At 33.0% G+C, this 18,038-nt stretch overlaps 1 protein-coding gene across 2 annotated transcripts in view; it reads left to right on the top strand.

Moving 5' to 3' along the window:
* The window catches only part of LOC106458997 (histone-lysine N-methyltransferase SETDB1-like), a 176,024-nt gene extending 168,624 nt beyond the window's left edge, over positions 1 to 7,400 (top strand). For both annotated transcript variants that reach the window (XM_013918562.2, XM_022385368.1), the window contains one exon: positions 5,433 to 7,400. In XM_013918562.2, the coding sequence (XP_013774016.2) occupies positions 5,433 to 5,550 (118 nt within the window). In that variant the 3' untranslated portion in view covers positions 5,551 to 7,400. The remainder of the gene's footprint in view (positions 1 to 5,432) is intronic.
* Positions 7,401 to 18,038: the final 10,638 nt, after the last annotated feature.

Raw genomic sequence — 18,038 nt, 5'->3', positions numbered from 1 at the left:
CTATTCTAATTGGTATAACATAAACAAAAAGTAGTTTAATAAATTTTTTAATGTAAGACACTAAAACCTTGTGTCATGAGTAGTAAAGGATACCCATGATGATAGGGTTAAAGATAGTAGTTTGATGGTAAATCTCAAATACATAGATGTGGAATCTTTTTTTTTTTTGCACTTTTTGCTAACGAATACAAATTTAAAATCTCTGATGTTTTGTTTTTTAACTGTTTACTTTTATTCCCATTGGCAACTTGACAATTAACTGTTCATCAATTACTATTGCTGAAAGGTTATCGGACTCAGAAGGGAGAGGCTTTATTGGTAAAAAGAATAAACAGGGATTTTTAGAAACATGTATTTATACGAAACCTTTTTCTGTTCTTATGCCACCACACCAGGAATCGTGTCATACAGAAACACAAAAAGTGTCTGAATTTTACACTTATATTCACAAAATTTTGAGGATATGTACAAAATAAGATTATTTAAAAAATGAGTTGTTACTGATAAAATATATAGCAGTTGACAGAGGATTTAACCCAAGTATTGTAGATAGAGCAGTTAATAAATTCACTAATGTGACAATAATAGATCAAGGTATCACACTGAAACCAAGTTATGATAAAACTAAAAAGGAATGTTTAGTGTTACCATATATTTCAGGTCTAACTACTGGTTTATTTACAATTTTTTAAAAACAACAAATGTTTTACTCTATATTAAAACAAATTTTAGGCAATAGTAAAGATGTACAATTAATGGATAAATTTGGAATTTATGAAATTGAATGTGGAACTATCTATTTTGGACAAACAAAACCTAATTTAAAATATAATATAGCCAAACATAAGAGATGGATAAAAAATGAAAGAAAAAAACAGAAAATCGGCTATAGCAGAACATGAAAGTAAAACCCAACATAACATATTATGGAAAAAACAATTGTATTAGCTCAACCCAAAGGTATTACAGAACTAATACTCGAGAATCTCTGTAAATAATGAAATTTAAAAAGAATTATAAATTATTAAACAGAGAATGAGGTCCAGTGAATATCTGTTTAATAATGTGGGAGACCTGTTCTGATATTTGTGTACAAATGCAAAATTACAAACAGGTCACGTGATATTTAAGAAAATATAAAATGTGAAATATATATCTTGCAACTTCACACATGAAGATGACGTGTGACACATTGAAACATGTAGTCATTATTTTGAAATGATTTTAAATATATATCATAATAAATGTATGTGGGTTATCATAATTTAACACAGGATCTCTCTCTCTCTCAACAAAGGACAAAGTAGTGTTTTTGGGTAGAAGGCCAAGGAACAAGAAATTCTGGTAATTATTTCTTGGAGGTGTTGTATATACTGCTGTATCCAAATATGCAATGCATATCATGGTAACTTATTTCATTTGGGAGTTAGCAGTCAAAGAGACACAGGATATTGGAAATTGCCTTACCACTTTTCCAGCAATGATCACACACACTAATTTATTACGTTTTCTGATTCTGAAGTCAAATTATGCAACCTTTCTTGGTTTGTTTGTTTGATGTTGGAGACCTTGTTCTTGATCTGATGTGGCAGAAGGCTACTATTATCACTACTGAATTTGTCAGCACCAAACCTACTTTTGAGTGCTGCCACATCTTAGGGCTTGATAGATGGATTTGCCTCAAGGGCTGCCAAAAAACCCTTTGTGGTCACATCCACAGAGGTTGCAAGTCGAACATCTTAGAACCTTGCACATGTGGATAATCAAGGGAATAATGGTGATTGATAATGAGATATCAGAGAGTATCAAAGTTATAGTCAAGGTCAGTGAGGCTTGGAGCTACCTGCTGAAGGTGTATTAGGCTCTGGTCTGAAAAACAGAGGGAATGATAGATGAAGAGAGTAGTGGACCCAACATTTATGCAACGAGAAGTACTGTCATTAACTATGAGGTATATGTTATGTGGCCATTCATAACTTGGTCAGTTTTGTCCAGTTTGGTCAATGTAAACTGTAATTGTTTTATCCTATATAAACTTCACCACTGAGATGCTTCTAGTTTAGGGAAAGATCCTGTATTAAATTATAAATATAATTTTTACAGGAATAATATTAAGAATGTAATAGAAGAAAAGGATCTTGTTATTTTGGTTGACCAGTCTCTTAAGCCATCCATGCTTTGTGCTGTTGCTTGCAAGTAGTAGGGCAAAATAGATTTTAGGATGTATCTTTACAAATATTGAACATAAGTCAAAAGAGGTTATAATTCATTTTGTAGGTCAGGCCTTCTTTCAAGTATTGCGTTTAGTCTTGGGCTCCTTATCTCAGGAAGGGCATTGAATTGTAGGAAAGGATTCAGAGGAGACTACTTACAATGATACCTAGGATTTAAAGGTTGTCATGTGAGGATAGAGTAAGAACTATGTAATTATTTCCTCTTGAAAAATGAAGAATTAAGAGGGTGTTTAAGATTGTTAAGGGAATTTGTAGTGTTGATGAGAATATTAGGGCTAGGGAATACATATAAATTTTGGTAGAATATGGGTCATCTTTACTAAGACAATTTTTCTTCTTTTTTATTATAACATGGTGATTGTCCTTTGGAGTGGATTACATTCAAATGTGGTGGATGTGTATTCTGTGTTATGTAATAATGAAATTCTACCTCACAGGGAAACATTGCAATCAATCACTTGTTTCTGGTAACAACAACTGTAGAAAGGTGCCAAAAATTATGTTTGTTACATTCTTACTTTTCTTTCAAAGTACTTAGTTGTACGTAAATAGCAATCCTGTGAAAATGTAATGGGTGGTTTGGAAGTTAATTCATTATGCTTTGCTTTTGTTAGGATTTTTTTTTTTAAGTAAGTAAAGGTTTTGCTGTATTGCTCAGGTTCAACACATCTGTTGTATAATTTTTTTTATTGCATTGACAAAAAAAAAAAAGAAAACATGATAAAATACTTTGGAACTTCAGAAGGACTTTCTACAATTTATGTAACCTATGCAGATAAATTATTTTTATATGTGGTTTTTTTCTCTTCTAAGAAACAAGTCAAGATGTCTACCTTTGTTGTAGTTTCAAATTACCGATTTTTGTCTTCCTAAATTTTCAAACTTCCCTTTATGGTTTTTATTTTATAAAACTAAATCTTCCCTGTAAATATTTTACTATATAAGGCTGTAAACCTTATCTTTGTTTTGATATTTAAAAAACACCACATGCAGTTTGACTGTGTTTAATTATCACTGGAGTACAGGAAAATGTTATATGTAAGCATATTTTTAAAAATTGTTAATCAGAAGACTTCATAATATACATAAACAAGCTTTTATATTTATTAATTTTGTTAATGTCCTTCCAACAATTTTCTTTGCCCATTCAAGCAATTACTTTAGTTGATAAGGCCTAATGTAAAGATGGCCTAACACAATTACCTTGTCACAAAATGAAACTTGATATCGTCAAGTGCAAAATAGTTTCACTAAGTTTATCTTCTTCTATGAAAAATATCACACTGCAACATCATAATTCAAATGAAATATAAAATGATAAAGCAAGCTTTAAGAAAATTGGTGTTGTAATTGTGGCATAAACTGTTCACAAACGTTTTTTTCTTCTAGTAACATGTCACTAAGTTAGGTTTTTATCATTTTGTTCAGATTTTATGAATTTGTATAGAACTGGATGTAATAATGGGTTATACTGTTGAAAAGAACAGAAGAAAAACTGTCACTAAATGCTTAGATTACTAGTATGTGATTTTTTGAAGCTGAGATATAGGCAATTATAGTGCATCATGATAATCAAGCTTGAGAAAAAAATGATTGGTTAAAATTGGAAAATTAGATGTATTAAGTTAAAAGGTCAAATCAAAATTATTTTGTTCAAAGCTACTATCACTTTTCTCCTTGGGTGCTATGAGTGCTGTATCATGGTCAGAAAGAATTCATGAGATTCACAAACACTATTTTGTTTGTGGAATTCTGAAATCAACCCAAAATGTTTTTTTTTTTATGTATAAATTTAAACAGTTTTTTTTTTTGAAAGAATAACTACAAGTTTATTTTCTATAATCTATAATTCAATGTGCAGTTTGTCTTATGGCAGGATGCACTAATCCAGAATATGATAGATTTAATAAAGGAAATGTCATCAGTAGGTTTTAGATATTTTCAAACAGCAATAGAATTTGCATCAGGGAAAATTTCTATAATACTTTGTTCTAAAATGTAGTCAAAGTTGATTATGACATTTTGAAATCATTTTTCTTGGATGTAACTAATGAACTTATATTGCTAATTTCAGTCTTTACTGAAAAGTTATCTTTGTTGTAAGAAAACACTATTTTGGAATATGGTTATTAATTGTGAGAAAAGTATAATAATACTGAAACTACAGTGCAATTATTCAGATGTGATTCGAGTTTAGAATGAACTTGAATATATTGATACTAGATAATTTTTTTTATAAGTGTCTGGACATGATTGTCTTTACAAAAACTGTGATGTGAGAGAGGCTCTTTCCCATAGCTTTGTGCCTTTTATATTAATTGCAGTATCCAATTTATAATTATCAGTGAGAGTGAAAAACAAAGGACCTGACAATATTAAGAACCATTTGGGTTGTGGATCAGTTTTTCATACTGCAAATTTTAGTAATTGTAAAAGGTTTCTTACGACATGCATGGAATGTCTAACAATATAATTGTTATGATCAGACAAACCTGTTATATTTTTAGGACTTTAAGAATCCACATTCATTAAAGTTGAATGAAATTATTCAATACTAGCACTTTGTTTCTTGTGAAGGAATGAGAATAATTTATATTTATCTCATGGCCAGTTTGAAAACATTATATTTCATCTTGCCTTTTGTGCATATACATATATTTGAACAAAAGTTAAGAATCTTGGTTTGAAATCCAGGTTTTTAGGAAATATGGATGTAATCTTAACGGGTAATATTGAAACATTTCTTTCTTATAAGAATGTTTGTTGTAAATCTTTTAATTGCAAGATGGTTGTGAACTATTGATAGTAATTAAAAGATTAATGTGTGGTTAGTACTTGTATATATATGAAACTGATAGATGGGATATCCCCAATGCATTTGGTTGCTAATGCCACAGACATTATCCGTTATGATAATAAGTTGACAACTTGGACTGATAACGGTAATGCATTATATATATATATGATATTAAATTGCATTGTACAGAAATAATATTTCCTTTTTGACATAAAATAACATATTAAGTTAGTAAAGTAAGAGTCTGTTGTTTCAATGTAGATTCACATTATTTGCATTTACAATGCTTAAAGTGTAGAAATATATACATTTTTAGTTATGGTTTGAAGACACTTTTAATTTTGTGTTTTGCTCAATATTCTTTATTATGATGTTATTACATTAGCTTTAAAATATTTCAGGTACATTCGTGCAGGCACTGAACTGACATGGGACTACAATTATGATGTAGGCAGTGTACCTGGTAAAGTAATGTACTGTTACTGTGGATCCTCAGAATGTCGGGGTAGACTGTTATGAAGAGTAATAGAGCTGATAAATCATTACATTCATTGTTTCAAGAACAATATGTGTTCTAATATTATGCTATGTTAGAAGAGTCAAATTATTGATTACAACATCATAGATCTGAAACTCTGCTGTTCTGAAAAAAGAAACATTTGAAAGTTGGTTTTAAGATTGAGAATAGTTGCAAAGATAGACAGTGATTCCCTAACTTTTAAACATGACTAATTAGTTGAAGTACTGTAGACTGGTATTTTTTGAAACATTACTGCCATTTATTTAAAATTCACTTCATATTTGTAGCAGCTGTTGATGTTGTGTATGGTTTTAGCTCCTATCATTTAGTTGTCAGAATTCCAGGGAACTTGTAACATATTTCTGAAGATATTGCATAAGATAAAATTGTTTCAGCTATCAATACATTTTGATTTATTAGCTCAGTGTTTGTTGTTTTTTTGTCTGAAAAACTGTATGCAACATGATTTTTTGTATAAATTACAACAGATAAAAATCTCACTTTAATAAAACATGATAATCTTTTTGCTTATACTTGTTATTAGTTTTTTAGTCAACTTTCAGGTATCCCAAGTTGATATGAATTGAAAACTATTGTAATAAGGTTGCTGAACATTAAAAACACAAACATTAAATGTAAATGTCAATAAGATAGTTTTGGTAGGATAATAATTATACATCTCGTATGAACTTTTTGGTTGAAACATTTTTTTAAAACCAAATAACATTCACTTTTAAAAATTGGGCAAGAAAGTGGAGGAGACAAGTATATGAGTATTAATTTTATAGCTTAAAAATTTTTACACTGTCTTAATATACTTATGGTGCCAGACTTTTAGAAAAAAAGTTTAAAATAATTTTTTTCCAATGGAAACTAACAAATCTGTTGGTTAAAAAAATGTCAAATACCTTACAATAATGGATGTTGAGTGGAACATATAACCACAGGCTTACATTAACATATGGTGAACAAAGGCTGATAGATTTGATGAAAATGATAGTAAAAAGTAGTTATGCCTCTCTCTCTCTCTCTATATATATATATATAATATTTTATTAGAAGGTAAAAAGAGGCTGTATTGTTCTGTAAAGGTACATTATCTTATTTTAAGCAGAAAAACAATTATTTAATGATGTGGAGTCTCACTTGATGTAATGCAAAAGCAATTACACTGAATTGTTCCCTTTGAAAAAAAAGCAAGCACGAAAAAAAAGATTTGTCCCTTGTTGATCTATTAATTGGTATGTCACCACCTGGAAATTCCATCAGGTTTTGTACCTAGGTTTAGATTGTATTCAATGTATTATGATGTAAATAAACTTTTGTAAATACTTCTTTAACAGTTTCATCGTGGTATAACAAATTGTTTAGTGTTTGGTGTTTTTATAATGAAACAATAAAAAAAAAGAGATTAGTTAGTGATTTAATGTTGCATGTGTAAAAAAACCTGTTCATTGACTTAGTAGTATAACATCAGTTAAAAATCCAGTGTTACTTGAAAATGGGGACATATAATCCTAAGTGATTTGAAAACTTAATGTAAAAGAGTACAAGTTTCATTCATCCTGCAGGTAGAAAGTAATCTAATTAGGTTTTAGCCTTTGATTTTAAGATCGTATACCTTAAAAACTTACAAGTTACCTAATTTTCCTGCGTATAACAAATTTTATTAACTCTTTAGATTTCATTTTGCAATCTTTGTTTTAAGTGTACAGATACCTCAATTTGGTACAAAGTAAGTGTTCAAGATGGCTTTGTGGATATAGTAGGCCACCCAGTTTCATTTGTATCTAAAAGCATATTCCTGTAAATTAAAAAAAAAATGTATATATATAAAATCTTCTGTGGTATCCATAAAGAAATGTTTTGAAAGGTGCAGTATTTCTTGTATTTTGTTAACAAATTTTATGTACATATTTTTGGTCATCACTCATTTTCTTGTTGTAATAAAATATATATATGTTAATTTTTTTTAATAATATTTTTTCTTTGCCCAAGTATTTTCATACAAAAAGGGCTGAACTTTGTTAGGAAATATACTCCTCTTTAGATATGTGAAAAACTGAATAAAGACCGGTCTTGACTTAATGGTTAATGTGCCTAGACTGACTCCAAAGGATTTATGGATTGCATCCTGTTGCCACAAAAATGTGTTCTACCTTTTTGGGTCAGTGGTCCATTATAAGAGTGACAGTTGAACTTCATTGGTTGGGGAGATAAGTTGGCAAATGTTGCTTTTGAGTAGCTGCCTTTTGTTGAATGCAATCACTACACTGCTACAGTTGGGAATAGTATCATAACTTATACTTTAATAAGTATTATGCTGATGTGACACAATCAGTTTTGTTACCTTCTCTTCAATGGTATTTTAATTGAGCATCTGTGAGTATGCTCCTTATGATTCACATGTACTGAACTACCATCCTGTGGACCTTCACCTCCCTGCTGAAATAGTTTTAAGTTGACTACTGTGTAAGTTGGTTATATTCTGTTGAAAAGGATGCCTGTCATTTCATTTATGTTGATTGGTAGAGGTCTGGTACTTAATATTCCTAGTTGCTGCTTTGTAAAACTAACTCCTCTATTTTGAGGCCAGTTTAGTTGAATGACAGCGAATGTTTTGGCATGTATTTCATGATGCTCCACCTGGTGGCTTAATTATCTGAATGGAATGGACATTTAGGTTCCCTAGCCTTTGTGGTTTAGCCCAACTCATTGTGAGAGTAATAGGTTACTCTGAATGGCTGAGGTTGCTTTGCCAGTCCCTAAAGCTGCCCATTGCACTTTGTTAGTTTTTGTGTACTGTGGGGTCAGTGAACAGACTTCTGAACGTTCTTAAGCTAATTCAGTGAATAATGTTTCCTATCCTGATATACCTAGCTTAGTCAGTGTCAGCTTATATTATAATAATACATTTGGACATCTGTTCAAACTTTAATATCGGGCTGATCAAAGCCTTCTGTTATTTAATTTGCACATTGGTTTTGTCCCCCACCCCAACCAGATATTGCAACTAGTTAGTGGAGTTAGAATCAAATGGCAAACTTACCAGCATGGGAGAGCAGTTCTATAACACAGCACTGTTGCATGTTTAAAACAATGTACACTTCAACATTCCAACAGTGTTGGTATATGTAAAATATTTATATGCAGCATAAAAGTAAGACAAAAGCAACGTGTCCAAGTGTTCCAGTGTATATGTTGTTCCTCAGCCACAGAAACAACAATCATGCCGATAATGGAGTGCTCCACAAATTGTACAGGTTTCATTTACAAACTGTATGTAATAATAACGTTAAAAATATTAAACACACATTACAAAACCTTATATAACCAAATCGGACAGCGATTTTTTTAAAATAATACCCAATTGAGCTTTTTCAACTTGTGTAAGCATTGCAACAGCTATATATTTGGTGTTTCTTCATGTTAGTAACAGCTTGTTAATAGTATTAACTACTAAGTATTGTATTACTGTATTTTCAATAGTCTTTAACAGCTATGTAGAGCAGCTGTTATGCTGTGAAAGCTTTTATTCAATTAACCCTTCAGTTTGTGGCATTAAAGTGAATCGTACAAGGCTGCCTAAGTCAATTTCATCTGAATACATTACATTAAAATGATTTTGAATATGCAAAGCAGTAATTCACAGCGATATAAAGTAATTTGTGAAACTTTATTTTGACGTTGTTGTTTTTTTATGTAGTGTGACACCACCCAAAATTGATTGCTTTTGGGAAGGGTATGTAAGAACCCTTTTTTATGCAAGATGTTTTTATACTTAAATCATAAAGATATGTTAAGATCATGGATTTATAATCTTCAAAGATAAGGATATCCCTTGTACTTTTTTATTTTTTTTTTTTTCATTTCTCATAGTCCTTGCGGACCGTTGAGCCGATGGCAGAGCAAGATCTGCCATCGTTTCTAAAGCTGTTTCTTATGTCAAGGATGCAACCCACTTGACAGCCTTCCCTCTTTGAAAAAACGAGCATGTTTGTTTGCACTTATTAGCATTGAGAAACAATGAATATGGATCAACTTGGATTATCCATTGAGATGTCTGCAAAAAGTCGTACTCTAGCCGTGGAAAGCAAAGTGTGTGGGTCTTTTAGTAGGTGGGAATCCCTGAGCATATAGGTTTGTGGCAAAAGCCGTCTATGTGTCCAATCAACAGCATACCACATAAGCAAGGTGGACCTTCATCTTCAAAAGTGAACCAGTCTCGTGTACACAAGCTGCTTCTACAATATATTATTTCAACTGTCGCATGCCTCAAGCAGCTGAAGGATAAAACTGGTATTCATGGTTTTCTATATGAAGGCATACTAGTCAAGTCGCCAGATGCAGCACCCATCGATGTGTAATCAGGCTGTTGAAACAGGTACTGGGAAATCGCCAACCTTATACACTAGCTGATGGAAAGTCCATGAGCAGGGGCGTGCTTTGGACAAATTCTAACGGCGAAGTCTATTGCGATGTAAAACAAAGTGCATGGTAATCGGGTAGAGCATGACTGGAAGTGGCAGTGGACTGTAATGACTTGATGGGCCCCCAAAACCGTTTTAATATAATGTCTCAACCGCTTTATATATATCCATATTACATATATAAAAACCAAAACCGAGATGTATTATAAGACTAACAAAAAAGAAAATGAAGATGTCCGTTGCTAGTTCTTCTCATTATCTGTTAACACACATGCTTGTGGTGATAGTACCCGAATGGTGTTGAGGATATTCGATCTATCAGACAGAGTCCATAGGCCAGATATGGTCACCGTACCCCCCCCCCCCAATCCCATAACAGTGTAAGACCGACATTTCTTTTTCTTTAAAGAGTCCATTCAACAATAAAAAGTACTTTAACAGTAAATATCTAAAAACGTTTTTTTTTCGGTGCTCTAGAAAACAAGAAGTGCCATAGCTTCTGGGCCTATTTTTCAGTGTTGTGGAAACGGTTACTGTGAATGATTAATTTTACTTGACAGAAGGAACGTTTTATTTCTTAAAATAGTGTATTATTGGTCCATTAACAATACAATATCACCACAGAACAGCTAGAAGTACGTACTAAAATATCGCTCATGACTGTTTTGCGTTAAAATGACGACTTTAACTAATGAACATATAACATTATTTTTAGTTAGCGAAAATTAAAATGTGATTATAATGAATATTATAAATTTAAATTAGGTACACGAGTATTTACATATTTTGGTAGCTGTATCGTGAGGTATGATCATATATGTCATTTCTTAATAAACAAAAAAATGCACATTTTAATAAAAAGAAGCTACCATTTGAACAAGAATAAATAAAGATAATAATAACGTAAAATGTAAATTAAATAATTATCTTGACTGAAATGTATCACAAATAATAATAACGAAAATACTGTAAATTATTAGCATGGTATAGGCCTATTTCTGCTACATTTATACATAATATCAGAAAAGTTTTTCAGTCCAAATTATCTGTCTCTCTTAAGTTGCTGTGATCGGAGTCTTCATCGGAAGAGCTTGGGTTGTCGCTTTTCCCGCTAACATCTTCCTTAGGGATTTCTGTTGGAAGGATATGTCCTTCAAACCACAGAGGTTGCAACTTTCCACAGCATAAAGTTCCTCCGTTTACAGGTTTTGGAGTCATTTGGCCCCTGACGATCACTTCAGCCACGTCTTTCTCTTTCTTTGATCCATCCTTCTCTATACATGTAAGTACTGAAGACGAGATCTGACTTCTTGGGCAGGATATCAGAGATCTCCTTGAAGTTATTAGGAATGTCCCTCAACAAGATATACCAAGGTCAACAAAAGAGCCTGGTTGGAAGTTGTCAGTGGAAAGCTGGAACCTCTGTTCAAGTCGTGATTTGAACGGAAAACGGACATGAGCGATATTTTCTTCTAGAAACTGCTCTGTGGTAATACTTTATCGTATATGCACCAATAATATGTAATTTCGAAGGAAAATGTTCACTCTTTCAAGATATACTAATTATTAACAGTCATCCTTTCCACAACATTGAAAAATAGGCCCAGAAGCGATGGCACCCCTTGTTTTCTAGAGTGCCAAAAACTTGTCGCAGGTTGCACGACACCTCCTAGCTAAACAGAAAGTTCATCTTAAAATATTTACTGATGACATCTTTTTGAATGGGCTCTAAATACCGGTCTTATACTGTTATGGGAGGCGGGCATGGTGAGCATATCTAGCCCACGTCGTAACATGATCCAAACGCAAATTCGACTAGTTAGCCATTACGAAAGATAAAATTAGGGGTTAGGAGTTGAGTGCTTTGGCCCATCAAGTCTTAGCTCCTGCTGTCTTTCTCTGTCTCCAGCCATTTGTGGAAAGGCAGTCATTCCTAATGTATTGACATAAGTACCGATGTTAATATAATCTCGTAGTAGACTCAGTGTGTGTATTTATTATTTCTGGCAGTTATTTAGATTTAAAAATAATTATTTCCGAAGAAATAATTACTAATCTAGGGTGCTCGAAGATTAGACAATCCTCCTTCACCCCGCTCGTGGTCTAGGAACATGGGCTTAACTTGAGAAAGCAGGAAATTAATGCAGACAAGGTATGTAATTTAAAAAGGTAAACGTGGGAGTAACGGTAAGAATAAAAAGTGAAGAGCAAAAAAGACTAAACTAAACTATTTTGTTCTTCTATTTCCCTGATGAAGTGAATATTCCTGTCTGTGGAATTAAGGTGTTGTAAGAAGGCTGTTGGGTTTTTACGACCGTAGGGCCAGATAACGAAAGTGTCGTCAACATAACGTCTGTAGAAACTTGTTTTTATATGTGTGGATGAGAGGGCTCTTTCTTCAAAGTCTTCCATGCAAATGCCTGCTAAGATTGGAAAGAGTGGTGATCCCATGGCTGGACCATCTGTTTTTTCGTAGAATTCCTCATTGTATTGGAAATAAGTTGATCGCAGGCAAATAGTCGTTAGTTCCATGATGGCGTCTACCTTCATGTCGGTTCTATGTGGTATAGAGTTGTCATTCAGCAGTCGTTGTCTGGTGATACGAAGGGTTTATGAGGTCGGAACATTGGTAAATAGTCGTTAGTTCCATGATGGCGTCTACCTTCATGTCGGTTCTGTGTGGTAGAGAGTTGTCATTCAGTAGTCGTTGTCTGGTGATACGAGGGGTTTCTGAGGTCGGAACATTGTCTAGTAACTGCTTGATCTTCGAATTTACCAAACACCAATACAAAAAGATCACCAATGACCCTACAGAAAGACTCATCAACTGATCACTGAACAAACTTAGGAAACAAAACTTAATGAACGAGAAGCTAGCCAAAGACTTTATGAACCAATGAGAATTTCCCCCCCTCAGTTTTACAGACTACCTAAAGTACACATACCTTTAAGGTCATCCATTTTGATCAACGAATTTATAAATTTTAGATTGAATTTTCTGTAAATCACTTAGAAACAAAGCATTACTAAAAAAAAAATATAGAGTTACTTGCTATAAAGTTTCGCAGATCTTCTATACATAATATATATGTTTTAAGTTGTTTTGTTTTTTCCATTGATATTTGAATTTTCCAACCTTGCGGGTGTACGTGGTTTAAATAGAGCCCTAATATTCGAGTATAACTCTCGTATTTTGACTGATGACCAAAAGGTTTGTTTTTTGGAATTTCGCGCAAAGCAACACGAGGGCTATCTGCGCTAGCCGTCCCTAATTTAGTAGTGTAAGACTAGAGGGAAGGCAGCTAGTCATCACCACCCACCGCCAACTCTTGGGCTACTCTTTTACCAACGAATAGTGGGATTGACCGTCACATTATAACGCCCTCACGGCTGAAAGGGCGAGCATGTTTGATGAGATGCGGATTCGAACCCGCGACCCTCAGATTGTGAGTCGAGCGCCTTATCCACCTGGCCATGCCGGGCTGACCAAAAGGAAGGCAGGCAGCCAGTCAGTATCACCGGCCATCATAAAAGCTGTGCCTGGGTATTTCAACTGATTAATTGGATTGTTAGTTTTAGAACGTTCCCACAAGTGAAAATATGGAATGTGTTCAGCAGCATCACATCTCAAGCATGGGTCCTCAATCTGCAAGCTTACGCACTAAGCCATACTTGGCTTTTCAATAATGTTATATCGTGTGTACCAAAAAGTATTTATTTAAGAAATATTTTGATGTTAAAGTTACTCTGGGTTTGTTTTTTATCTTGACACTTGCATATAATACTTAACACTAATTATTTAACAAATTTGCTGTACATTACAAGCCTGTATAGCTTACCTAGACAGATGAGACAAGTCAATCTATTGCTATTTTCAGAGTTAGGAGGTGAGATATTTTTCTTAGCATAATATACCCGATAACTTAAAATTTTATGACGAGGAATCCTCTTTGAGACTGTTAAACTTTAGAGGAAATTTAAATGTGTAACAAAGAAAACGTTATTACAAGTTTGATACAGTAACAATTAAGCAGGTTTTGATGTTGCAATTAGAAAAGGAACATAAATATTTACCTTTACAAATTTTGCCAAATCACAGATGTTGTGTTATTGTAACACACAGGTTTGAAATATAAGGTCATTGTTTGGAACGTTAAAGTCAAAGTTCATTGATATACGAAATCCTATGGTCAGCTAGTTAGGCTAAAAGTAATTTTTAATGTCTAGTGAACGTAAAATATTTTTGTTGTAAAGTATATTTTACGAGGTGTGTACGAAAAGCTCGTGAACCAACCTATAAAGAAAAGAGACTGGTTCAACTATGATTTATTTTTTTTACATAATCTCGTCCTAATTCTATACACTTGCGCTAACGGTGCTCTAAGGCCTTTATGTCCTTCAGAAAACACACTCATTCTTGATTCTCAAATCGGGATTGGACGATATTGGCGAGATCATCATCATTCTGAAATCTTCGACCTTTCAGAAAGATATTAAGGTTAGGAAGGAGAAAAAGTCACTTGGAACTAAATCCAGTTAGTAAGGTGGGTGATTGAGTAATTCGAAGCCAGCATAATAGATAACCTTCAAAGCAACACGCGATTTGTGAGATGGGGCAATTACCTGATGGAATATCACATTTTTTTAGCATTCCTCCTTTCTTTGATTTCTTGTCGCAAATTGTTGATTAAGCATGCACAATAAGCCGCTGTAACAGTTTGGTTCATTTTCAAGTAATACTCTAGTAAAATGTCCGTAGCATTCAAAAACATTGATGCTGTGACTTTTCCAGTAGAGGATTGTGACTTGAAAGTTGAACTTCTCTGAGATGGGTGAACTTGGGTGTTTCCATTGCAAACTTTGATTTTTTGTCTCTGGGTCAAAGTGGTGAACCCATGTTTAATCCATAGTTACGAATCTATTGAGATATTTGGAGTAAGCGTTGACTTTCAACAACTCGGATCAAGGGCGCCCGCAGAAACAAATTAGGAGGGTCAAGTTAAAAAAAATTATGAAATCGAAATACAAACACCTTATGATTTTCCAATAACATAGAAGAAGAATTTTACATATCTAGTATTTCTTTCTTTTTGAAAATTAAGGGGCGCCCATGATTCAGATTCATTTCTGCTCAAATGACATTTTTGGAAAAACCCATCTGGCACTAATTTACACATGCCCAAACTATGATTTAAGATGCTTGCTACAGTACTTTTACCGATCCTACTTCCTCTATCAACTTCCTAATAGTAATTCTATTATCACATATAACTAAATCACAAACATTGTTTAAAATTTCTGTTGTACTCGATGTCAAGGGCTGACCTAACATCGAATCATCTTCACATGATTGTTTACCGCGCTTAAACTCAGCACACCATGTTTTCACTGTTGAATATGCCGAAGCGCCCTCTCCTTATGTTACTTCCGTGTCTTGGTGAATTTCTTGTGGTGTCATTTTCTTTTTAATAAAATATTTGATGATGTCACGAAGTTCGATCGTCTCCATAATGTTTAACTCTGCTCACTTCTTTCCTTCAAAAATCCGCAACACACAAAATAAACTCCTTACGTGTTGTTTACTCATAAAAAAGGGGCAAATTTAAAATTTGTCAGAAAAAATCACATATTTCAATTATGTTTTTATTTAGGTTGGACCACGAACTTTTCGGACAACTCTTGTATATTGATAAACACGCTATGTTAAATACGATATAAAGATAAAAGGATAGTGCACTAAATTGACACAGTTTATAAAATTTTGTGTTCCTCATACATACTGAACCGAAATCTTTTGCCATACAGGTTAATTGATTGTTTGCTTGTTTGAAGTTAAGCAGAAAGCTACACAATGGGCTATCTGTGCTCTGCCCACCACGGGTATTGAAACCCGATTTCTAACGTCGCAAATCCGGAGACATACCGCTGTGCCACTGGGGGTCAAGACAAATGAAATTATTGTTCTAACAAAAGACAGTAATATGAAACTCAGCTATAAATTTTCGCGGAATCATTATTCCTAGAATGAACCGCGGATTCCTCACTGTGATATGTGTCAGAGCTAACGTCATTTGACGATTGTGTTTGCACTTCAGGGTGAATATTCTACAGAAAATCATAAAATTTGAGATGTCTTATCGGATGCTATGACAAAACAAAAGTGTTGCTGTTTATTTCACTTAACTGATATAATAGAAAATCGGTATTGAAACGTTCGCATAGGTTAGTGGAATTGTCCTGCAGTAAGTAATTCGTTCAGAAAATTAAAAAAGCATAACTGCTATATTTAGTTGTAGTAAAATATTCATATAGATCTTAATAACTAGAGGGTCGAAGCAGATATATAAATGAAAAACATAGTTATATATGTCAAGATCAATATCTTTAGCATGACAGGGCGTTCCTACAATACAGCAGATAGCTTATATGAATCAGAAGAAACAACATTTAGAGTTTGGATGCTTTGAGCTGACACACAAAAGTTGTGTTCTAGATTATTTAATTGTAGAATAGTTTATATATAAAACTTAGGTCATACTGTACTCCACTACAGTAAGTAATGCGATGTAAATGAGTACATATCTAGAGTTAGAATACTTTATATTAATACGAAAAATAGTCCTTTCTGTAAACATTAAGTTAAACCAATACTTGTGTAAACCATGAAGTACACAATACATATTGTAATGAAAGTGAAGTAACTTGTCCTGAAATATGATATGGGCTTTAAATGTGACTGATGCCATGCAAAACGATGCTCGATTGGCCTTTAGAAAGCTGTTTGACAAAATGTTATGTTAGTATATTTAGTTACAGCAAATGTTAATACAGAGTTTAATAACTTGTGGATAAAAGCAGACGTAAGAAAGAAAACAGGGTCCCTATAGGTCATGTTAAAATGAACGCAGACTTAATGCTTGTTTTCCATTTGGACATGTATTACTTGTAGCTTATGTGATTCAAGGAACAATATCTACAGTTTAAATATTTTAAATACAAAGCAAGTTTGTTTGTAATTAAGCACATAGCTACACAATGGGTTATCTGTACTCTGCTTACCACGGGTATCGAAACCCGGATTCTAGCGTTGTAAGTCCGCAGACATACCGCTGTGCCACTGGGGCGCAATACAAAGCACTACGAAACAATCTTCTTCAGAACTACATATACTGTGAGTTAAGTTAGTGTACGATGCATAGGATAAATATACAGTCTTTTATTTAAAAAAAAAATGAGTCCTTTTCGAGACTAGATTGTAAATTAATATATGTGTAAACTTTGAAGTACGCTATATAAACAGTGAAATATGATGAAATGAAAAGTTTTACTTTTTAAAATGAATTGAATACACAGTCGTTCTGTCCTTTTATTTTAAAACACGAGATCATGTGCCTTATAAGTTTTATATTGTTTGTAGTGTATTGATAATTGTGAGGATTAATAAATGCTGGTATTTGTGCGAATCGGTATCTTGTCTCTTTCTTTTCGACCTATATTTTACAATTCGTAGGGAAATATTTGCTTGTTATTAGCGGGTTTAACTTTTCTGTTCTGCTGGTTATTCGAGATATACCACAATTTATGATAATTGAAAACATCCCAATCCTGATTTATTTACTATAAGTGTTTCAATAAAGTAATTAGTGCAAATAATCCTAATAATACTTAACACTAATTATTCAACGAATTTGCTGTACATTACAAGCTTTTGTTGGTGTCAATTATTGGTTATAATAGTTGAAAACACCTCTAATCCTGATTTATTTACTATAGGTGTTTCAATAAAGTAATTAGTGCAAATAATCCTGAAATTAATAATTATGTCTATAATATTTATAGTTTAGATTTACTAACTGAAAATACTAGAATTTCTTGCAATTAAATACTTAATGGTTATATTGATATCAATATGTTTGATAAAAGATGGAGTATTTTCTTTTCAAGTATACACCTCTCCTAACATTAGGTCGTCAAGACATCAATGTCGCTTTTTTTAGATGAAAAACCCGAACAACTTTAATATCAAAACAAAACATTTATTAAATGAAATAGTCTCC

Source organism: Limulus polyphemus, unplaced genomic scaffold (assembly GCF_000517525.1).
Source record: "Limulus polyphemus unplaced genomic scaffold, Limulus_polyphemus-2.1.2 Scaffold543, whole genome shotgun sequence".
Taxonomy (NCBI): Eukaryota; Metazoa; Arthropoda; class Merostomata; order Xiphosura; family Limulidae; genus Limulus; species Limulus polyphemus.
This window is presented reverse-complemented; position numbering and strand designations above follow the sequence as displayed.